Raw genomic sequence first — 25556 nt, 5'->3', positions numbered from 1 at the left:
TCCGGTGAAAAGAGGGAAACAAACCAAGCTCGTGCTGCTCCAGAGCAATGTTTTTTCCTGTTTTATTCGGGATTATGCTTCACAGAGTTGGACTCACATCAGATTTATCTATCCCCTAGACGCCAAAGCAAATTTGAAACGGCTTTTTTGAAGATCAGAGTTAGCCAGAATACTTTCCACAAAACAAAGTTTGGTAGCCTTTAGAAAATCAAATGGAACCATCTTCAAAACAACAGTTTTTCAGCAATGCGTAACTTTTGTCCTCTGTCACAGGCTGTGGAAAGATCACTGTAGCAAACCTGTTTGGTGTGCTTTAGAACCTGCCCCTCCAGCTCCCCCGCTGCTCTAAATACAGGTTTGAAACTGCCAGCGGTAAATCTCATTACCTGGCCAGAACAGCAATATCTGAAGTGTTCAAGTCAGTTGGCCAGACTGCAATTCCTACGTTTACTCTTCAACAGCATCACAAAGTTCGTGAAAACAACAAAACTGTGGGGTTTTTTTCCAAAGACATGAAGAATTATGTGTACGTGACAGATGGATCCGTGAACTGGAAAATCTCCTCATCATACAAGTCTTCTGGTAGTTTTTCATCTCCATCAGCAAAAAATGTAGGGAATGGAGGGTTTTTATTGCAGTCCTTGTAAGTTGGCAGTCTGCTATCTTTCACCTAAAACGCAGGAGGGGGAAAGGTGGGGTTAATAAATCCCCCAGAAGACAGTGATATACCAGAAATGAAAGAAATCACCTTGCATGCATTAAAACAAACAAACAACAGCCAAAAAAAACCCCAACAGCATCCACATTACCCTTGTTTATCTAACGAATTCCATGTTTAATCATCAGTTATCTAAATAGCAACCCCAGCTACTGAATTTAACATTTTGTACCCATCATTAAGGAGTTTAAAGAAAAAACTGCAAAAGAAACAACAAGCCCAAAGAGAACTTACCACTTGTATCATACTGTGAGAGAATCAAACCCTACTCTCATGAATTTGTTGTTCAGGATTTTAAAATGTTATTAAAATAAATGCATGTAAGTATGGCTTCTTTAAACTGTTTATATCCCACACTCCTTTCCTACATATCAAGTTATAATATGCTGTTTAATCACCTCTTCAACAACCAAGACATGCCTTTGTATTTATGACATCAACTAATTATGGCAACTAATTTTGCAAAGATATGTGCATGTGCTCTGCTCAGCTCCTCCAGCTACTGCAGAGCTATTCAGCGACTACAGGGCTAAGCATCTAGAATTCTCCACCCAGGAATCAGTACCCAAGTTTATACTTGTATAAGCCTTTAAGAAAGTTAATTTCCCAGAAATGTAGTACTACAGAGAAATAACTTTCCTCTACTGACCTCTCTACATGTGAAAAGATTTAAAATCTAGCCCCTGAAACTCCAATCTCTGAAGAAAATTAGTAGCTAGAATTATCAGCAAAAAGCAGTTTGTCTGCTGGAGAAGATAGAAAGCTGGTATCTCTGAAGAAAAAAAGAGCTACAAATTCTCAAGCGATGAAATTTTATTTAAAATGAAATTCTTCATTTCTATATTGTTACATACGATCTTTCTCCTGAGCTGTAATAATCCCTTTCAGCCACTATATTCAACCGAATTAAAAACCCAAAAGTACAAATAGATGAGACAAAATTTTAGTATCGGAAAGATAAGCTCTTTCTCTTTTTTTTTTTGGTGGGTTTTTAAAGAACAGGAAGCTTGTTCTTACTACACTGGACAAAAACCTCACATAAGACAAGTGTGATTTACACCAGAAATTAAACAATTCTATGCCCACTGACAGCTCTGTTCTGACAGCACTATATTTACCAGATTCATATCTGCTATTACTTGAGCCTTTCCCTAAGTCCACGAGGATTCCTGCAGAAGTAGTGCACAATAAATTTGACTTAAACTTCAGCTTCTGAAAAACTGTGTTTTGTTGCTGGTTTTTCGTAGGTGTGGTGTTTTTTTTTTCCTGAGGAAGTTCCAACAGTTTTCTAACTGCAGGCTTGATAAACTTGCTGAGAATGAGGGGACGGAGTGCTCAACACATTGTATTGGTTAGGGGGGCTACTTAGCTTTCTGAGTAGATCATACCTCCTCTAGCAGACACCTCCCTGCTAGGACACTTGCAGACTGCCACACATAACTCTGAAGCGCCCACAGTCCAGGCAGGGAGCAATTTTCAGCACATATCTAGCTGGAATAAACCAGGCTGAGGTCCAAGTCCAAAGAGCTTTGCTGCAACAGTGAGTTCAGAGGAAACAGTCAGAGATATTCAACGGTGCCACCTGAACTGCTGAGGCTGAGAAGTCGTCCTTCCTCCTCAGTATGCTGCTACTCTGTCGTTTTCTGTATGAAAACATGTTTTAATAACTTCACTGGCTACCTATTATTCCCTCGTCCCTTTCTCTTCTACTCTCCAATCTCATCACACATCACCACCTCTGTCAACAGCAAACACCCCCATGGTCTCTACACAAATTACAATAATATTAGGAAGATGAGAATAAATAATTTCATTTCCAATAACTTATTTATTTCATATGCATTTTATTGTTTGTCATGTCTACTTTTTTGTTATTTTGGATTATTCTCATCATGAAATAACATGCTGTTACATACATACCGTGCCATTACAGGCAGTTTTGGACACCTGAAAAGTGAAAGCTTTTTTTTTTTTCTTTTCTTAAAGCAACTTCTTATCATAGGGCTTTGGAGTAAGCCTGAAGACTGCTTTTAACGGAAGGCACACCCAAGAGCCTAATCTTTGTCCTGTATTAGTTTATCTAAATAAATGTAAGACTTCTGTTAAGCCTGACCACTACTTTTTTACATATTAATGTTAAGTGGCATTTGGCAGATTGTGCCTCTTGTGCAACAAGGAGAATTCTCAAAGCAGATTCTCCTGAAACATCTTCAACAGATCATTTTTGCTTTCAGAGGAGTACAGTACCATTTCATTTTGCCCCTTCCAAATGGCTCAGCAGCTTGACAGATCCCAGAAGCACAAGTGACATCCGTTAAAATTATTTTCTTCCGATATGCTTTCATTCGATTGGTATAATTGACACAGTATTTCTTTTGACTGGTGAAAACTACAGCTCTTTTTCCATCACCTTCTACACTCACTGCTTTCAAATGTAACGGAAGTTCTACTCCCGAAGCACCATCTCAGAGCATCACTACCAGTCTGAACAACATGCTCCCTTCTATGTTTCAAAAGTTGTTAGGCATTATTATTATTCCATCAAAATAAAGAACTACATTTTATTTTATATCTGAAAGTACCTATTACCAGCTTAAAACATGGAATGATTTATCTGTCTTACTGAATTACTTCCTTTACATTTATGAAGGATGCAGCATACCAAAGGTTTTCGGTATGAGTTACCCCAGATTCCTGCACAGTAATATCAAAATATATTAAGGGAACTAAATGGTATGCAGCAGCAGTCACACCTGTCTGTGTAAGCGTGTACACGGACAAGAAGTACGTGTGACCTGGCACTGCTCTTCCTGTTCTCCCAGCAACCTCCTGAGAGCATCCCTAATAAAGGAAAAAACTGCCAGTGAATGTTTCACCTTAGTCAAAAAGGTGTCAAAGGAGTCTAAAACCCCAAGCTCCAAAACTTGATACTTATGGGTTCCTTCCAGTTCGGGATACCAAAGGGTTCTATGAAAACAACGCCTCACAGCAAAGAACACAAAACTGTACCAAGCAACTGTGCCCTTCCTTCCTCCCCAAGCATCAGTCCATGCTGAAACTGCATTACAAGCAATTGCTTTGGTAACCTTTTACAGTAAGGTTACAAATAATGAATACACAAACTTCTCTCATAACTGCTTTTAGGCCCTAAGAAAAAAAAGTAATGTCTACAGCTCAAAATCTTGGATGTGTCATCATTAAACTTTAAACAAGTATTTTTTTCTGCAGGTTTCCTGCTAATATAAATCTGATCTGATCACAATGGATAGCACTGATCCTACTCAGTATATTAATAAAAAAAAAAAGAAAAAGAAGAGAGGTGGGGGAAGACAAAAAAAGAAGAAAAAAAGAAAATAAAGATTAAAAAAAGAGAGGGGAAAAAAAAGAGGAACCTCATGACATAATAAGTTTTAATGCTCTGGTTTACTAAAATCCCATGAATTTAGCTCTCACCCACAAAAAGAATTGGGCTGAGAGCCCAGCTGGTTATTACGACCCATAAAAGCATCCACTGTGTAACTCAATACAACATAAACACTTGGCTTGCTGTATTAACAGTGCTGTGTATTGCAGTGCACTGTGCTGTAGACAGACAGTGTATATAGTTGTGTATCTGTACCACAATATATTCTCTGTGAAGTTTTTTATTGAGGAAAAATATACTAGAGAAAGCTGAAATTGGAGCTGGTTGGGATTTTGTCACTAAATCTTTAAACCAGTCATAAAGGGCTTTGCAGACACTTAAAAAACTGCACCTATACACATCCCATATATTGATAGCATAATAGGTGGTATAAACAACCACAAATTCAGAAATCCATCAGCACAAAATACTTCAGGTGGTCTTAAACAGGCATCACAACTCGATGCTCACACCACAACTCACACCTGCAGTTTAACAGGGCTTCGGGCTGCGTTAGCAACCACAGCAAAGAATGCAAGTTGTCTGCTAAAGAGGAAAATGTGTTTGAATACGTAGCATGTTAGAAATTATCTCCTCAGGTATGTTGCATTACCTAGCTCAGCTTCTGTTCTGTCTCGCTTCAAAAAAAGCAAACTGAATTCAAGACTATATTAATTTCTGACCAGCCTTATTCTGTCTTAACAACCCTCCCCCAAAAACCCCAAACCAATGGTGTTTTTCTACAGGATCAACACCATGTACACTAACTCCAGGGCTTATAATCCAAGGCAAACCAAGAGAAAAGGTATTACCTAAGGTCAGCTATCGTGATAGGCACCATACAATAGTTCACAGATGCTTTCTCTGCCATGTTACTCAGAACAGGAAAATTCCATACGTTCCAGCATAGTGCTAAAGTTTCTTCATTTTATTAGACCTTGTCACTCAGAAAGAAATCTGTGGTAAAGTAAGCTTGTTTGATTAGTTTTCCAGTTGGCTAGAAACATTACTTATGTCAGTTATTTACCTGCATGCTTCAGTGTGCAATATAAAATGAAACCCGATTTCTAATTAAACCAGGAATCCATCAATCCTCCTATTGTGCACTTTTTCTGCTGAAAATGAAACTTGAAAAATTTAAGTGCTTCATCTCAGTCTGGATACAGTGCTGATGCACTAAGTTTCCAAAAATACATAACATACAAAATAAATAATATGCTTCAAGGTGCACTGTGATTTTAATGGTTACCAAGCAACACAGAGTGGGCACTGAACACCAGTGCCTTCCTCTTGGAGAGACAAGGATTATGTGATATTCCACTTTTTCAGCTCAAAGACAGATGGATCCACTAGACATTAGTCCCACCTAATCACAGGCAGGGATTTAGTGGAATGAACAGTACCTATGAATACTAACATGCCATAACTTGTCTCCCCCACTACAGATCCAAACAAATATACAAGGATACACAGGATGTCAAAGTCTACATGCAAACAAGAAAACACCCTAGAAGAAAAAGGCACAAGACACAAGCTAAAAATACTACAGATGAGTGCAGCAAGATTACATGGAGTAAAAACCTCAGAAATCAGAGAACACACGCTGAACAGTAATGCTTTGCACGCTTTTTACATTAAAGCTCTACTCTTCAGAGATGTATTTTCAAATGCAAGGCAAGGTTTTTTAATTAATACATGTAGTTCCTATGGCTTATAGAAAAAAACCACACAAAAACCCAAACCACCCAGAATGGATTCACCAGCTCGAAGAACTAGAACAAACTGTTCCTGACTCTCTCCAAACACCAAATACGTGAGTGGAAACAATTTTGTAAAACCTGTTTCCTAACAATAATAAAACCTACTAGCATACCTTCATCTCAAACCAGCATTATTTATTACTAAAAAGCCATGAAAGTCTGAGTGCGGAGCATTTTGATCAAGATCTTGCACATATTGCATTAGGTTCACCAAAGAGTTTTAAGGGATGAAATCCCTCATCCTTCCCATGGATCCTTAACCCTCATTTCTAACAATGGAATTAGCCCCAATTCTGAAACGTGTACGCTGAAACACATACTTGAAGATACTTGGAATTCCAAACTGCAGGTAACTATGACTTGAAACATTTTCATCCATAGGGAACTTGCAAATACAATTCATACAGACCCTACATCTGTAGACATCTCGTACAAGGCTTAGTAAAGCAGTCAAAAAAGTGCCTTCTGCCACTTGTTAGCAATGAAAACGTTACGTTTACTTAAAACAAATCCATAGTGGAGCAGTTTTAACTTCTGGTCGTAGGATAAAGTTTAGTTATCATCCATGGCGAGCGAACTGCACAGAAACCACCCCTGGACATGAGAAGCAGGTAAGTGGCACGCAGGAGACTGCCATGGCAATCAAGGTCCGATATCCTCGTCACGTCACAGGTGTCAGCGCAGTTGTTTTACTGCATTTGCTCAGACGGCTTGGCCCAGCCACATTTTGTTAACAAGGGTGTTGACTGTGGCAGTACTGCTGCCCCAAGGATCCTTCTGGGCTAACAGCAGGACCGCTTTCAGAACAAAAACAGTAAATCCAAGGTGGTAAGGGGGATGCTTTCCAGCCTAGGAAAGGGCAGTCAAGCCAGTCAAGCTACAGTCTTAATTCTGTCACTGATGTCATGCTCAGTAATTTTGTAAGAGTTATCCTGAAAACTGTTTTTCCTGGACGTCTGATTAGCTGATTTTCATTATCTTGGAAAAGAAATGTACAACGTATTCTTCGCTTGGGCTGGACATTACAACCAAAGCAGTTTAGAGACACCTCACTCAAGGTCTTAATTACAAGGAAAGAAACACAACAAACTTCATTTTTCTGGGTGTAAAACACCAATTTGAAAGGGATTGATTTACTTGGTCCCCAGTAACTGTGGAGTTCAGTTCCACAAGTAGGAAGTAGATACCAGAAACTGGATGACCATAGTAAAGTATGACAAGAACAAAATAAACTAGTTGAAAACACCTGAACTTTCTGAACTCTCTAACTTTTCAAGAACTGGGTCATTTAAATCCCTACAATACAGGTGAGGATTTTAAACTATGTATCAGATGTACAGGTATATGTACAAGAAAAATCTTCCTAATAATTCGTAATAAAGATGCTTGATACTCTGTAACCTATTAACTTTGAAAGAAATAAACTTCCTCCAAGTTATTTGTGCTTGCAGATGTGTAGATATAGCTAAATAGAAAGAAAAGGCTATTTTGAAAAAAAACCTTAACAGTACTTTTCTGAATTTGAAATTAATTCTGTAGAACGCCACAGAAAATGACAGACATATTTATACTGACTGTAAAGGGAACTCGTATCATTGATGTGAACTCCAGCTGCACCCTCCCACACCTCAACTGCTCCTGTGGATGGGAATGCTTTGAATAACCTTTAAAGCAGTGCTTGCTGTGTATTTCTGTTCACGAACACAGCCTTTAAGTAAAAATCTGGTAAAGGCACCACCACGCTCTAGACTCAGGTTAGTGTTAAAAGGGGATGGATGTAGCCCTGTGACACCACAGGGTTACAGCGATGGTGTTGCTTTATCTTACACTGCACGGGTGCACAACCCCAGTGCAAAGCTAAGAATGAGCCATTTAGAGTAAGTGGTGACCCGCTGCCCCTATTAACAGCTCCCTTTTACAGAACTGAACCTACTGCCCCTTTCATTCAGCAGTGCAAGATGGGACTCCGAAGAAACGAAGATTGCATTCAACCAGTGTTCTGTCTTTTGTACGAAGAGAGTTGTAGAGAGCCTAGGAGTCACTAACAGCAGTACACTGAAACTAGTAAACTTACCTTCACCAGGCAATTTGTGTGACCTGGAACAGACCCATTTACATAAATAATGTCATGTTTTGTGTTGATCCTCCACACCTAGGAGACAGGAAAAAAAAACAGACATTGAGCTTGTTTTAGAGACTATTCCCAGTTTTACAAACATTAGTCCAGCTAAGCACAGACTGACTAACTGGAGGTGGCACTCAGGGTACGAAGAGTGTTTCGCACAGGCCTAAACCTGCCACAAAATTCAGTCACGTGCTACTCTGAGTGCACAGCTTTCTAATGCAGGAGTCTATTAAACAGTTTTAAAGTGCTTGTGATCACACTATATCTGGTAAAGCAGCTCTTTGTTCAGCATAACACCAACCAAAGCTCCCAAATCTCTTTTCCCTCTAACAGCATCAGTTTGAAAACATCACACCTGACAAATTAAAACAAATATGCTCCTGACAATGTTATCATAGAATCACAGACTGGTTGGAGTTGGAAGGGACCTTAAAGACCATCTAGTTCCAACCCCCCTGCCATGGGCAGGGACACCTTCCACTAGACCAGGTTGCTTAAAGCCTCATCCAGCCTGGCCTTGAACACTTCCAGGGATGGGGCATCCACAGCTTCTCTGGACAACCTGTTCCAGTGCCTCATCACCCTCTCTGGGAAGAATTTCTTCACGATATCCAATCTAAACCTCCCCACTTTCAATTTAAACCTGTCACCCCTTGTCCCGTTACTGCGACCATTACTTAATTCTACGAGGTGCTCAACTGAACACTCATGTTTTCTGTCACCAAAAAATAGCTTTAGCTAGCAGAGAGCAGCAGCAGCCTTTTTGTTGCAAACTAGAGGCTAATACACTTCTTGTGCAAACTGCACAGGTTACCTTCAGAGACAGAGAATAGTCGCTGTAATAGCCCAGGAACTGCTGCAGCTATGCATACATCAGAATCCAGACAGAAACTGCAATACCCTTTTTGCACAGGGAAGTGAAGGACCATGATAAAGTTAGGACTTCAAACAACTCGGACTTCAGTTGGATTTGAACTAGTGGAATAGGAATGAACACATTAATTGAAGGTCACCAAAAGCCTGATTGTTTTCCCACTTCAAAGGCAAAGTCAAGGGCCAGAATGAAAAACACCTCACATGTGGGAGTATCACCCGAAATCCCAGTTCTTGGGGTACATGGATGCAAAGGGAGTTCAGGTAACTTATTTGTAACCCACAAGAAGACTGAAGCACGCATTTGCTGCTCTTGTCTTCCCAGCTTGCTTACTTCAAGATGCTCCTGCCTGGATTCTGACAGAAATGACTGTACACTGACACAAGGCTACATGGCTAAGGCCAGTGTGTGGCAATACAACCACCTTACACAATCTCTAGTATGCTCACAACTCACCTTTAACCCAAATGATGTCCTATAGATGTTACCCATTTTACCAGGCATTTTCTTTCCGCGATAAACTTTGGCAGCTTTCTAGATAAAAAACAGGGCCAAAAAAAAAAAAAAATCACGTAACTGCAAGAGGTACACTTACAAACCCCAGAGGCACACCAAAGAAAATATGCTGGCATTTCCAATGTTGAAAATATCTAATACTAAAAACATGAAATATTGATTAGCATTTTAAATACCTCCAGCTGGAGGTGAGGTATGACTCTACATGTTATCTGAAATACTTAATCATACAATTGCTATGAATACTGTTACATCAAGAAAGGAATTCTAGCTTTGCTTAAGTTTGGGTTTTTTTTTCCCTAAAACCTCTGTCAACACAAGACTCTCACCTACATCACAGACCATCGCAACTGGAAACCTGCCTAAGCTACTCGTGGGTGCTACCACAGAGCTCCAGAGCAGTCCTGCCCTGGAAGGCCACCAAAATGAAGATATACTGTAGCTTCTCCCTCCTCCCTAATCTATGAGTTTTATACTAATATAAACCAGATTTTCGTAAAGCATGTATTTTTGAGAACAGAATTTTCAATTATTGTCCCTGATACTGCTTAGTTTCTGTATCCGATTTTGTTTGTTTGTTTGGATATAACCTGGAGAACAAAGGTGGAAAAGAAAAGGCAGGAATAAATGCAATAATTTTCAGTTCTACGGTGTTTCTCTCAGTTTTCTGCACCACTCTATTATTCTTTAATGATTTTTTTTTAAAAGAACTTGTATGAAAATCATTATTTCATGAAAACAGCTGCAACGAAGTACTTAGGGACAGGATTCTATACTAAACAATGAAGGATTACAAAAATATCCAGGGTAGTCAACACTAGACTGGAAAATAAAAATCAAGGAATTGTTTTTCCCCCTACTGCATCCTTTCACCTTGCTTCCTTTTCAGGATACTTATTTCCAATACGATTTCCCATTCTATACACTCTATAAAATTGTGTCCAGCAGTACTGCTTAAGGAATTCTAATTTAAAGAAAAGAGGGGTTATTTTGTAATGACAAATACTATCTGCTAAAACAAAGTGTTGTATGTTCAAATATTTATGTTCTTCAGCCTTCAGAGAAAACAGTGTCAGGTGTAGAATTCATTTTCCAGCTGAAGAACTATAAATCAGTACTGTATGTTTTTACAATCTCAATTACACTAACCTCATTGCCTGGTGCCTTTTTGCTTTTACTGTTCTCTTAGGAATTAATCCTTTTTTAATTTTTATTTTAATTTCTCTAAGAAAGTTACAGACAATTCAGGTTCAGTATTATGACTCAATCTTAGTTCTGTATAACAAAGTTAGTTTGAAAAAAACCCCCTTAGTTCAGACTAGATACTGTGCAACCTATATAGAGACAAAGTTTTAAATGAATCTGTTCCAAAGAAGTTTTAAACTAGTATTGTTTACAGTTTGAAACTTAAAAAATACTACTCTGTACTCTGCTTAAAAATGTTTAGAAGCCAACAAACTATTTTGGGAATCAGAGTTCATTAAGCAGCTACACAAGCCAGGCAAGGTGATAAAAGCAAGTAAAGTTCCAAAGAACAGTACAATATCTGCAGTATAAAATAACGGGTAAATCCTTTCCAATCTATAAATGCTGTGATAAAAGATTCTTAGAACTCTCTTTGAAGCATTAAGACTATTTCTCTCAGCTACACCACAAAATACCACAGTTTGCTCAGTTAAAGTATGTTCGCTCACTTGCCAGAAATATAGAATATTCATAAACGGAGGGCTAAGAGAACAGCTATCTGCATTGCTCATTACATAGGTTTCTGAACTTCCTTTGAAACAGCTGGGATTCTCTGCTACCACAGAACAGATGGTAACAGGTAGCTATTGTGAAATTGTTTGGTTTTAGTAAGCAGTTCTAAAAATACTGAAGAATGTTTAAACAGTACATAAGAATCCTCACATTGGTAGATATGGCTCCAGGGCGTCTGTGAGTTTTCGTCTGGCCATGGCTCGCAGGCTGACCTTTAAATCCCCACCTTTTCATGACACCTTGAAATCCTTTACCAATTCTGAAAAGAAAAATAATGAAGAAACAAACCTGGGTTAGTCAGACTCAAGGTTTTTAGCAATAACCAATAATTTCAGTCAGGCTCATGATCTTTTTACCTTTAGCAAAGCTCAGCAGAGAGAAGAGTTTTTATTCTGTTTTTAAATCTGTATTTTACACCATAAACATATTCTAGGGCAATACTTAAAGGCTGATTTACAGAATAAGAAGCACCATACGAGAGTCAAATAGGCAAAAAAATAACACAAAATGCTCTTTTGTGTGACAACCCTCAACACGTGGTGCCAGGATGAACCATGGTACCACACCAGAACAAAAAAACCCAACCAAAAAGCCTGAATAAAAAGCAACTGCAGAGTAAGACATACCAAAACTTAACGACAGGCCCTAAGCATCAAGAGAGGAAGGCTGTTTAGACAAGCATAAAAATAAACCAAGGAATGCTTCTTTTCCAAATGACAGCTCTTTAAAACAGTTTTATGTGTAGTGAAACACTTAACTGTTTCAATCTTTACCCATATGAAAAATAAGGTCTAAATCTCAATAACAAATAAAACATATGTGCAGAGCCCATGCCTTAATATTGGAGGCACATGATGGTATTACTGGCTTTGGAATTCTCTGTTTACTGCAGGGACAGACTCAATAGGAAAAATTGCCTCACCACTGCACAAAGGAAAAGCTGATTAAAGTGTGTGTTTAAACTGGCATTGTCTGTTTCCAAGAGGAAAAGCCTGACCACAGGGTTTATGGCTGCACCGATCATGTAATTAATTCAACAAGATGATCCTTTTCCTCCAGTTTACAGAAATCCTCTCTCTGCTAATGCACTTTGCAATGTCACGGTCCTATTCGTTCAAACGCTAGAACCTTCCGGCCAAACACCGGACTATAAAAGCAGGTATGAGCATGCATACAGCACACCCTATACTTCTACATTTTGTAGATTCCCCTGATCAGAAAAGCACTGCCATTAAAAACTAGAAAAAATTGACAAATGAGGAAAACACTAACATTCCCAATAACTGGATTCTCTCCTCTTCCACCTGAATAATTCTCCCCTGACTGCTGGCCTAGTTGCCTACAGCAAATCAAACCACAGCCAAAAGCAGCCACAAATGGAGAGACTCTCTAAAGCCACAGAACTGTAAGGAAACAAGACCAGTGCAACCACGATGTCCGTCTCTTGGTTTTCCCCTTCCCTGCTTACAACCTGGTGGTCAATTCCAGTTAAATCTGGCACAGAAGAATGAGATGTAATTGTTTGAAATCAAAATTGTTGGTTAGAAAGTCCTGAATCTGTTCTGCTCCTTTCCTACAACCAACTAAGGAAATGCTAAGCCATGACTAAAGCAGCGACACGTTCCTTTGGCTTGCCAGCGGGCCGCCGTGCAAGTGGTTGCCACCAGCAAGAGAGTCCTTCCAGGCCAACCGCGGCGCAACACGGGGATCTGGAGAGGGTCAGGGCTATGAGGGAGCTGAAGGCATCTGCAGGAAGGAGGACCTGGACTACCTGTGATCAGGAATACAAGACAGAAATCTAAAGGGTGCAAGGCTTTGTTACGCCAGTTTCTCATGAATCAGCTTATTTTGAAAGCTTGCAGTAATGAGCAGTGCTAGTCATAAAAAACTGTTTAAAAAGAATTCACATCTTAAGAAGGCTCAAAATTTGCCTTTTTCTACGTCTGCAGATTGCTAGGAGATTAATAACTTTGTGATACATATCAGAAAATAAGCTACAGGAAAACTCGTTCCACCAAAATGCTATTTTTTTTATTCAAAACTATCTGTAGTCGTACATGTCTTCCAAGACGACTAATTCTGGCATCTCTAGCTGGAATATGGAATCAGCAAACTCTCCAAAACCAACTCCAAGTAGGTTGCATAACGACAGCTGTGCAGCTACCTGAGCAAGCTGATCGCAGCCACGATTAATTCTTTAGCTGCAGAAATGTACTTGCAGCTCAGAGAAAGCCATACAACCATCCAAAGTTACCATTCCAAAGGACAACAGTACTGTCAACTTGAATCAAGAAGCATAAATCTCTGATGTCATGAAACCACTTGAATATTTCAGTCAGATTGCTTGTTTGAGATATGAATTTAGAACACTCTAAACTGTACTTTTTAATAAAAAAAATAAAAAATATAAGAAGTAGTTAATACTTGTAAGAGATGCATTTTGAAAAAAAGTTCACTTTATCCAATGCTGTAAGATATCTTCAGAAAGTAGCGATTGTACCACAAGGCAGAGTTGCTAGTGTTAATGATTTATGTGATAGATTACACTCACCTACTTCTTGGTCCTCCCAATTACACACGTGTTTTCCGTGAACAGACTCAGATTTTACAATACTGAAGCCAAAAGAGAGTACTCCACTAAACCTGAAAAGTCTCATACATCTGTTAAGCTGGAATATGAAAATTCCCAACACCTGAAATATTCTGTCTAAAGTTAAGGAAAGATCTCTCAATACTGAAATTAGAGTACTTTGTAGTGTATAATACTTTACTATCTACCAAGGTTCCTTCATCCTGTTAGTTCAATACTGTTAAAGAATAGTTTCACTTTTGTTTTGTGAAAAGCTGATTGAAGGTCTCTGAATTACCTACAAATAAATACACTATCTCGTGGGTTTTTTTAACATTCATTTTCTATGCAGCATGACACACTGATCACCATGACAGAAAATAAACCCATTTATATTAATTGAATAAGAAGAAGCTACCGTTTTGTTTAGTTTTGGAGTTTTTGATTTTTTTAAAAGAATAAACAATGTATAATGTTCTTTAAACACATCAAGATGAAAAGCAATTAAAGAGACAGTGTATATTTCTTCCTAGACTCACGCTTTATCTGACATAAAGCTGGAACCAGAATAGAAACTGCAGGATTATGTAAATCAAACGTAAAGTTTAAAATAAAGTAAGGAACTACTAACATCTGTTTAAATCAAATTTAGAAAGAAGGACTGTTCAACTAGACATTTAGCAGCTCAGCCAATATACCTTAATAGGTAGAACAGTGCTTTTCCAAATGCAGTCCACCTGGATGCAACTGCGATCTGTTCTCAGAAAAGCAGTGGATTTCTCTACTATGTGCAAAAATCCCAGTATTATGAATAAATTTTCCATGACCCTATCTATTTATTTCTAATCTAAAGATCCTGCATTCTTCCAATGGTATGAAATGCAAAATGCTTTTGAAACTAATATTCACCTTATATAAACAAGACACATGCTGTTCAAGAACTACTGTGGAAAATCAGAGTAGGTTTTATACCGTTTACAGTTTCCTTAAACTTTTTTAATTCTGTAAAAAAAATTACCAAATATATGTAAGAATATTCTTGTTGACTTCTGAACGGACGTCAGCTATTAGTATCACTTAGAATGTCAAATTGTTTAATTGCCCTCTTTGCCCTTCTTAGAAACTACTAGGTGTGAATGCATTCAGCAAGTATCATAAATAAAATACAAGAAAAATAATTACTGAAACTAAAAATTAGTATTTTGCAGAAGTCAATGAAACAGAAAAAAGAACACTGCATCTTTTATGACAAAAAGAGTCTTGTGAGCTCATTTCCAACAAATATTTCCTGACATTAGCTAGCCAGATGAAAAGATTAAAACATTGTTATTATATATGCAATACACACTATTTTTGTATACTATATGTTTATATACTGGTTTTAGTATATTACATACACTGTTCTATGTAAATGTGTATTAGCCAACATATGTATAAAAGATACCAACCAAACATGTACCTCCCCTGGAGTTACTTTTCTTATGATGATCTGCACCACAGCTTCATTTAAGAATCCATCAAAAGAATCCCTGGTTTCCCTCACAAAAGTCCTAACTACTGACATCCCACTACATCTTGTTCATTCAAATCTGTGAAATCTTTAAAACAAAAGCATAATACAATTCTAACTTAGAACAGACTCAAAATATGGATAAGAAGAGGGGCAACTCCAAAATCTCTTCATAGGCATAGTACTGACAACTTCAGGCACCTTCAAAAAGCATTAAGGCTTGTCAAAGCAGGACCTTAATCCAGAACCATATATTAATTAAACCGAATTAGCATCTAGATTCCACTCCAAATCACCACTAAAGTAGAATATTTGTCATCCTACTTCCACCGTTGCTATTTCTTGCTAAGACATCTTCTACACGTTGGCTTGGCTTGAATCTAGGACTATACGCTTCCGTTCTGACAACAGTAGCATTAAACACCATATCTGAACAAAAAACCCCACTCATAAGACCTATGTTTATTAGGTTTGATATGCATAATGCCACTGTTCTTCAGTGCATGGGACTTAGCCATTTAGTCAGCTCCACTGAAGCATGATCACCTGAGTGCCAGAAAGGATTCACAGGCAGCAGTGACGATATGCGAAACTAAGGCGCAAAAATGTTAAATGAAAGCAAAATAATCTTTCTGTAGAATTAAAAATAGAGTTTAATTACACACAGTTGTTCTAGTTTCACCTGCCGGAAAGCAGTTGTTCAGGTCAACCACCTAATTTTGTACGAAACCACATCTTCCAGGTTTGATACAAGTAAAATGCCAGTGCCTAATGAGCCAACTTTCATTTAGAAAGCTACTGGAATAAAGCACGTTAATTAAGCAACAATTTAGTTTGCTGCTACCTCTTCAAACTCAGCTAATTTAAAAGACAATTATTTAGATGCTGTAGGTGAAAAAGATTCCAACTGCTTAGGTAAGGAACTTCAGACAATTTCAGAGCATGATTTCAGGCTCAGGCTACACCGTTGACCTAGCAAAGCCTAAATAAACCTTAAACACACCAGAATCGCCACTTAATTCTGGCACATTTCAAACAAAACTACTGCTGGCTTCTCCTCTGGAGTGACAAAATTTCTGATGTTCATGAAAGAGGTCCTGAAGTGGCAGAAAAAGGAGGTATAATAGAATCACAGAATGGTTTGGGCTGGAAGGGACCTTAAAGACCATCCAGTTCCAACCCTCCTGCCATGGGCAGGGACACCTTCCACTAGACCAGGTTGCTCAAAGCCTCATCCAGCCCGGCCTTGAACAATTCCAGGGATGGGGCATCCACAGCTTCTCTGGGCAACCTGTGCCAGTGCCTCATCACCCTCTCCGGGAAGAACTTCTTCCTGATATCCAATCTAACCCTCCCCACTTTCAATTTAAACCCGTTACCCCTTGTCCTGTCACTACAGGCCCTACAATACAATACAATACTATCTCCATGCAGCTTTGGGCTACCACCATAAAGCATAGTCCCACCTCTCCCCATCCCCGTGTTTTGGTCACATATTACAAGCACATATTTGGTCAAGTATTACAGCAAAAATTCATCACTGAAGAAGACTGACTGAAGAAGCATGCAGACGCACTGCCTACTGTCAGTGCTCTAAAAGCTACTCAGGACAAATGATGAGACTTATGAGAAAGAACAGATAATGAGAAAAAGCAAATTGCATACATCTGTAACTGAACCTTCTTGTTTCTGTGAAAATGTTTTTCTTCACCGAGGTATAAACGAATCAAAACATTTCAAAATACTTTGACAAAACCATTTACAAGGAAAGTTTAAAAGCAGACAGTCATGAAAAAAACCCCTACACATTGGTGACCAAGAGTTCTGAAATGTAGGGCAAACACTTTGTCCAAGCTATGATAACTAAAGAAGCTTACTCATTTTTAGGGAGCATATTTTTGGCTTATGTCTTGGCAAAAGAAGCATGCAAAAGGATATCTTGCTCATCTGATTCATTAAGAGTTGGTAAAAAATTAACATATCCTTTATATTCCACGATATTATCTCCTCATTGACGTGACATTAGTTTTCTTTCTTTCCTTTTTAAAGGAAATCATTAGAATTAATTATGCTACTAACAGCACAGCACTGCTATTCTCATCTATATTTCAAACGTAGCACACTTCAGCGTTTCCTCCAGTAAAACAATATTACTGACAATCTTAAAAATGTAAAGCACATGTTCATGCAAAAGTATTTCTAAAAACTTGACTAGTGGTGATAGCAAAAGTGCATAATGGTTCGATTCAGTAAGACGGAAGTTGTGGGAAGAAGGAGAGGAAGTCAAACTGGGTTCCCTACCACAACCCAGCATTATATCCTGAAGTACCTTTTCACAACGCCCTGATCTGTATCTCAGGATCTTTCAAGTGCCTACATCACTTCTGAAATGGGACTGTCGAGAGTAATGCACAGAGGCTCATTTCAGCCTGTGGACCAAATCTCCCCAGGTTCCCTCTTTGAAGCTGACTCTTCTGGAGGGAGGTTCAGAATACAAGTCTAACACGAAGTGCAAGCTCATTTTTCAACTCACAGTGCAGCCCAAATGCTCTAGCTCAGTGCTATCATCATTCCCAAGATAACTATTTTGTCCTTCACTGAAGAATTTCTTGGATATTTTTGTGACATTGTGAAATCTGTACTTATACATACAGTAACTAAGAATGATGGAGACAGAATTCTAAAAAACAATAAAAAAACCAAGCCTCCAGTAAACACTCAAGTATGAGACTAAGCAGCACTGGATGAAATGGTATGGAATAAAGTAGAATACAAAAAAACCCTGAAATGTAGTAAAATAACAATTCTTGCCTAAGAGTTAAGGGAATCTGACAAATGCAGCATTCCAGAGAAGTGGAAATTAAGAAGGAACACTAAAAGTAGAAATCAGAATGCAAGTAAGTCACAGAAAAAGGTTAAACACCTCACGGATATAGAAAAACTGGAATGATTAGAGAATCATATTGACAGAAAACCCCTGATTACATGTACAATTACATGTAATATGCTACCAAAATCAGCAGCCCAAACAAAAAGCTAATTTCTGAAATGGGACAACACAAATATCTGAGAAAATAGATATCAAATTAAAAATTAGGATGCATTCACTGAACACCATCAAGAACCCTGTCTATTTTTAGCTTGCAAGTGTTTTGAAATATATATAGCAAGATACAAATCAATACACCGTGGATGCTTAGGAGTTATCTTTTGCATTGCCAAAAAAACCCTTTCCTAGTTCTTGAAACACTTCTAGAAAAACAAAGCTCTTCTGCATTAACAAAGCTTGACAGTTAATGGACATGGAATGACACTGCTTTGCAAACAAGCTGTAGTCTCTCACAGGCTGTCCGCTGAATGCAATTTAGAAGCAGAATGAATAATACAACAGCCCTAAGTATTACATAAGGAAGTTTGACATAGAAAAATACTATATTCCAGTCAACTCCTTGACCTCTTTTTCCCCAACAGGGTGTCCTCACAGGTGTAGGCAGGGGTAGCTACATTAGAACCGACCACTCGGCTGTCCTGGTAGGGTCAGTTTCCCCATATATACAAAGCCCTGTGAATAATATTAGACATTTATAAATATTACACGTACATGAGACAATTACAAAGGATGATGCTTCAACAAGGCCAGTTGGGTATTATCAAATAAAACATCAAACGGAAAACATTATCTTTGTATCACAACACAGCAAAAAAATACACCGCACAAATAGGGAAGTAGGAGTTCTCTTGGGCACTGGAAATCACGGATGTAATAGAAGAGGCATGACTAGTCTCTGCTGCGAGATGCAAGTTTTTCTTTTGACATCCTCTACTACTTGAGCTCTAATTTGGCATTCGCAATGGTCTGAGAGGAAATCGTTCCTCCCACGTTAAAGTAAGAGACCATGAGCCATTGCTGGCAAGGGGGTGAGCCGGAATATGACAGAAAACAAAAGAAGGAATTTGACAGCTCTGTTGTCCTGCTAAATGGATTCACAATCTTTTTACTTTTCTTTTGGTCCACCAGATACATCTCTCTCTGCCTCTCTTCAACAAATCAAAATTAAGCTTTCCTTCTGGGAATTGAGGCCTTTCAGCATTTAACCCCACTGCTACAGACCACAGACGCTGCATTATAGACCTCTTCGCCCGTGCTAGTCAAGCCCTCCCACGCTAATCATGTACGTGTGACAGACAAAACATGCAGAACCATATCCCTAATAGTATCACTTGTTTACCCACTGTGTTCAAAATCAAAAGTAAGCCTCAGCAAAGACAGATAATTTGATATTTTTGACCCAATGGCTGAATGGACTTTTATTCCCTGCCACTACCCTTTCAATTGTATTTCAGCTTTTGTGAGCTATGAGTTCAAAGCGAAAGCAGAGGGGAAAACTAAACTTCAACCAGTCTATTTGAAAGATGAACTGTACACGTTAGATCTTTAAGAACCTACGTTTTTGCAGTAACATCCACGTACTGCCCTGGGCGGAAATGAGCAGCATACAAAGGAGTACCTTCAAAAGAAAAGGAGAGATCATGGTCATCTAAGTGCTGAAACCCTCAAACCGCAATCCCGTCCGTCGTTACTATCCAGGGTACATTACAGTCACAGGAAAGGAAACTGAACTTTGGTTTTATTCACATATTACTTGTTTGTCTTTATAAACCTCACTGACTAAACCAGATGCTTTGTAGTTACTACTGAAGCACATTCCTCAGTTCCTAGCCCAATTTCAGATGAGTAAGAAGAAAGGGCCAGGGCATTACTCAGACATGTTGCACTTCAGACACCAAAAGAGACAATGCCCAAAATGCTTAATTAGTTAAAGCTCACAATAAAAAAACTTGGCAAGTAAACACAACATGCTTCATGTGTAATTACTAGTGCCTCACAAGGTGGAATTTGGTGGTTCTTTAAAAAAAACCAAAACCAAAACACAACCACCAAAACAAAAGGCAAAAACACAGTCTATAAAAAATAGGGTTAAGAATAAAAAAAGTTTTGCAATGCTTCCACCTTGTTAAGGCTGTGACAGAAGTACAGCTGCATTCACTAAGGAAGTAGCTATACGCTAGTCTTCAGTAGAAGTCATGCTCCTGTCAGTGACCGCATTCACCTGACTGCGGTTACACTCATTCCTCTACGTCCTCATAGTATCAAAGTTTTAATTAAACATTTGTCTTCAGCATTTTTTTAATCCAATTGCAGTATTTTATTAGCAGCTTTAAAAGAACAGCCAGAATTGATAACTTAGTTCACTACAGATGAACTTTAAACTGAAGATCCATGCAGCTGCAACTTTAAGAGTTTCCAGCCTGTCTTAAGTCAATTAAAAAAAAGACACTTTATTGCTTCATGTGCACACCCATTTTCATGCTGTTTTCAAATCTATATGAATGCAAACAGAAATTATGCAAACCTCTCCTAAGTCACAAGCATAAAAACTCTCATTTCATATTATATGATGCATGCATACCTGGGATAAGATGCCTGACGGCTGACAGAAAATCACATATGTGAAGGATGTGATATACAAAATACACATGCTGCAAAATCAGTTTACTGAAGAAAATTTGCAATTCTGCTTTATCTCAAGCTTTCACTTCCATTTATCAGTCCAGACTTCCTCTTCAAGTTAGATTTGATTTTTATCAGTTACTGCACTATCTTAAAAAGGTCTTGCAAAAAACCCTTCTCTAATGGCAAATAAAGATGTCATACGTCAGAATTTCCCATCCTATATAATTCTTGGAAAAATACCTAGAGCTATCAAAAAGCACAAAATGAGAGCAACCTAAATACACTAGCTAAAAAAACCTTAGACACATAAAACTTCTCATTAAATCTCCAAAATTCTAATATTGATTTTTAGTGAGAACATTTGTAATACTATGTTGTAACGTGTTTTACTTTGCAAGCTGCCAGAAAAAAACGCCACGTATGACAGCCATCAGACCTACTTCCGAGTGCAGCAAGAAGAAATAAACCTCACACTGCTCTTTTAGGCTCCTGAGAAACATTACCACATTTTTTTTTTTTTATGAGGGGCACATACTTATGCCCCTCTCATAAGGATAATCAGAGAACATCCAGTAAACGCACTCATATTCATTCCCAACAAGTGAGTCACAGTCACATTTATTCCTTAACTCAGTCTTCATTTTAGCTAGTTTGGATCAAGCTTACTTTCTAATCCATGGAAACACAATATCCAGGAAAAAATCCTACTTCTCATCACCTAGAAAGTAAAGCTCACTTTCTAGCTTTCCCTAAGAAAAAAGTTTGTTCGTGCTCAATGACAAAGAAGCAAGAATTCAGCAATTTCCACAGAAAACTAAACTGAAATACCCATCATAACTTGGTTTAGGTCTACAAGCGGTGGACGTTGAATGATTATGCGTATAATATTCGTTAGCTCTGAAAGATTACCTGGTTTAATTAGGGCATCCTCTGTCACATTAAATGTTGTAACTTTCTGCTTTCGTGGCACTCCAGCTGCTTTAAAAATTTCCATTGCAGACTCTGTTTTCTGTAACAAAGAGCAGCCATAAAAAAGAAGTAATCTTAAAATACCCAAGGATCAACCTGGCACAAGAAGTGATTATAGACTGTCAACACCACTCAGACAAACCGATACATCATACTACATTTTTATCTTGACACTAACATTTTAACTCCATAGAAAATTAATTTAAAACTCCTGCGTCTGCATTTTATTTCCTCTCATCTAGTTACCCAACAGCTACCTCATATAGATGTAGATATAATACATGAGGAAGAGATATGAAGATTTCTGAGATGAGAAAAGGGAAATCAATCATTTAGAAAGCACACTAAATATATTACTGCTTTTTCATGACTTTCAAAATGTTTTGTAGTAACTGAAAAGCATTTTTTCTTTTTTCAAAGCTTCTAATAGACTTAGTTCCACACCACCATAAATGTAATTTATTTAACTAACAAAACCACAGAAATAAAACCTGCTCTTGCAGAAACTTCCAGAAATGCTTAACTTTGCACCTAAGAGAATCCAGAGTCTCTGGACAAAAAAAAAAAGAAAGAAAGAAAGAAAGAAAACAACAAGTGTATGATTATTTTTTTGTTAAGATATACCAAGTACACTCAGTATCAAACCACTGCTGACTCACTGAAGAAGGGCTTTTCTTTTGAGGAGCCTGACAAAGTTAAAGGAGCTTGACAAAGTTAAAAGTTCTTAAAATTGTCCTCAGAGGTTTTCAACACGACAACTCACAGAACAGCTGACGACTGAGACAATACCAAGCAATGGAAACAGTGACGCAGGAAAACCGTGCCCGCAGGAAAAAAAGCAATGCAGCCGATTTTTCTTCAAATGAATTCTCCTAGAAAGCAATTTAAGCATCTGACAGCACTGCCACACTTGGATAGTCACATGTCTGAGTTTTGCTTCTCAAAAAGTTCTGTGCAGTTCTCTCCCTCTCAAAAATAATTGTGTGTATTTTAAGACAAAATGATGCTAACTTCAAAATCGTTACTTTGGTTATTTTGAAAATCTGTAAGTTACCCTCCTTTTGTTTTTAAAAATCTGTTTAGAAGTGTGAGGAGAACGGAGGAAATTTTGTGAAGAATGAGGGAGCAAAACGATGAGGATCTCTGACTTTGGCACAAAAAAGAAATCTTAACTTTATGAAGCTGTCCTTAGTTGAGGAGAAAGTGTGGATACAAAGTCTTTGAGAGTTAAAAGGGGTTTTTGAGTGATTTTTAACTTGAGTTCACGGTACAAAACACTTCAACTAAATACATTATTGCCCCTAATACCACAAAAATTTGAGGCCTCAGTGGAGGACAACTGTATTAAGTTAGTACCATCTGTGCGAATTAAGGAATCCCCTTTCTGCTAAATGCCTGCACATCAATCTGTTATTCCCACTGCCACCTTAGAGGACAGCCAGGGGAGCTCTGTGCTCAGCACAGGTGCCTGGAAGAGCTGCCACAGCTGAAGGAAAGCAGAGTGAATTCAAAGGCTAAAAATCACTTACATCTTGAGAGTCCTACTCTAGCTCCGCACTGTTCAACACCCAGTTTTTGTCAACAGCCAAGTCAGAGCGATGCATTTCTACAAACAAAACACTGCAGCCTTTAGAAAGCCTTCCTAAAAAGCAATACTGAAGAGAAGAACATTGAGTTTATTCTCAGATGCTCTTATTTTTAAAAAGACCACCAATACCTTCCAGTCTTACAGGAAAATGATCAATATGCCCTCACTTCAGGGAAGCACATAAAAGATATTTGACAAAAAATTGTTAGAACACTGAGAATTCTACTTTTGAGAATAATTTTGCATTAAAAAATCATGAAAAATCTGTTCACTTGTAATAGACTGACGTACATCACGCTAAAAAGGAAAAAAAAATCTTGCTAAAAATGCATTACCCCTTATTTTTTAAGCAAGTTGACATTCAAAAGAAATACATGAAACTCTCTGTAACTAAAGTTACTGAGGGAATCATTAGACTGAATTCATTAAAAATCAGTAGCTGTGAGGAATCTGAGGAAGACAGATGTCCCTCTGAGGAATTAACAGAAGACAAACTGCTTATGCTAACACAATACAGTATCATTCAGCTTTCCTTCCATTCTCACTTCCAGACACTTCAGAGGGTTACGCCCCTCCCTCCCCCCCATGGAAAGACTGATAAACATAAGGCAGCAGTGAATCAAACCTGCAGCTAAACCACAGAAAGACATCATTTCTACTGCCTTAACAAGTGATATTGTTCACAACTGGCATGCCAAACTCTTCCTCAGAAATGCCCTCATTTATACAATGATGATGATAACATCAACACCACCAGCAGTAACAGTAACAACACAGAGAGCTCAGTCTCAGGCCAGTCCCTCACCACAGATCAGTCTAAGGGTATTTAATTGATTTCTTTACTAAAGTGAGTCCAAGTTCAGCCAAATTAATAGGAGCTAACTTAGAAAAAGTTATGCCCAAGAGAGTCTTTACATAACTCAAACTACTAAAAAAGTTATTGACTTGACTTTTTAGGTACTTTGACTTTAAGGAATTTTTCCTAGTTCACAAGAGCTGTTTAAATAGACATTTTCTATATACCTCCTTGCTTCCTGCATATTTGTACTCTGACAACATACTGAATCACTCACAGCATCACCTTTATGAAAATATCAACTGTAAGGTGTCTAATGTGCATAATACAACCGGAAAATTATTCTTCATATGATTCTTGCATGTCTTAAACCAAGGTGAGAGGAAAGAAAAAACACAGCTGTAATTTCTTCAGGAAAATGTCACACCTGGAAAGAGGAAATGGACTAAAGTGACAGGACAGAGACCTGAAAAGTGCAAGCAAAGATGGTGAAAAGTGTCATAAACCCAATGAATAAAAGAAAGATACCTTAAACCATAAGCCTCTTATAATCAGTAGAATATACTATAAAAGTCATCAGATTTATCAAATGGGAAAAGCTCCTTCTTCCCTCACCCCCACTAAAGCAAAAACAAGTACACAGATTAATTTTGAGGCTCTGGGACAACCTACTGTTTGAAAAAGGGAAAAATATGTCCTTCAACAGCCACAATCACCAACTGAGATAATCTGCTTAGCAATCACGAGTCCTATTTTTTTACTTGCCGAAAGCAGACAAATGAGCATCAGGTTACCACAAGAAGTGACAATTGATATTTTACAGATATAGTGGATCATAGAAACAGCAATCCTTTGAAGGAAAGCTTTGTTCTGCCTTGATATATAATTCGATTTTCCTCCTCAAGAATGACAGCTCTGCTAGACAGCCTTAGCTACTGTCGGTGTCTGGGAACTCCACAGCACCCATGGGGTGTCTAAACAAGTGAGTGGTTTTGATATCACTGCTGGTAAGCAACAATCACAAAGCTATCCTCCTGAAAATCTGTCTCAAACTTTTTCATCAGTAAAACTATATGCAAAATAAACAATTCCAACAGACCTGTGGAAAAATTTACAACTAAAGCCAATAAAACAGTACAGAAGAGTAAGCTAGAGAACAAAGTCTTCTGAACAACTGACAAAGCTGGTAAGTTTACAACAGGCCACTAAAGCACAAATCTTTGTTGTGGTTTAGGCCCAGATGGCAACTAACCACCACACAGCTACTCGCTCGCTCCTCTTCCCGGTGGGACAGGGAGGAAAAAAATACCAAGAAATGCTCATGGGCTGAGAGAAGGACAGGGAGGGATCGCTCACCAGTTATGGTCACAGGCAAAACACACTCACCTTGGCAAATAAATCAGAGTAGGACAATGAGAGATAAACACAGACGTTAAAAACACTTTCCCCACCACC

At 38.3% G+C, this 25556-nt stretch overlaps 1 protein-coding gene across 1 annotated transcript in view; it reads right to left on the bottom strand.

Moving 5' to 3' along the window:
• Positions 1 to 520: 520 nt before the first annotated feature.
• Positions 521 to 25556, bottom strand: part of MRPL3 (mitochondrial ribosomal protein L3) — a gene marked incomplete at its 5' end in the record, with an annotated part of 28821 nt that continues 3785 nt past the window's right edge. The window contains 6 exons of the mRNA XM_010154410.1: positions 521 to 670; positions 7956 to 8033; positions 9337 to 9414; positions 11305 to 11413; positions 19681 to 19741; positions 21658 to 21757. Coding sequence (XP_010152712.1) covers positions 521 to 670; positions 7956 to 8033; positions 9337 to 9414; positions 11305 to 11413; positions 19681 to 19741; positions 21658 to 21757 — 576 coding nt within the window. The remainder of the gene's footprint in view (positions 671 to 7955; positions 8034 to 9336; positions 9415 to 11304; positions 11414 to 19680; positions 19742 to 21657; positions 21758 to 25556) is intronic.

Source organism: Eurypyga helias, unplaced genomic scaffold (genome assembly GCF_000690775.1).
Source record: "Eurypyga helias isolate BGI_N326 unplaced genomic scaffold, ASM69077v1 scaffold14426, whole genome shotgun sequence".
Classification (NCBI taxonomy): domain Eukaryota; kingdom Metazoa; phylum Chordata; class Aves; order Eurypygiformes; family Eurypygidae; genus Eurypyga; species Eurypyga helias.
The sequence above is the reverse complement of the archived record's forward strand: the minus strand, read 5'-3'. Positions and strand labels throughout refer to the sequence as shown.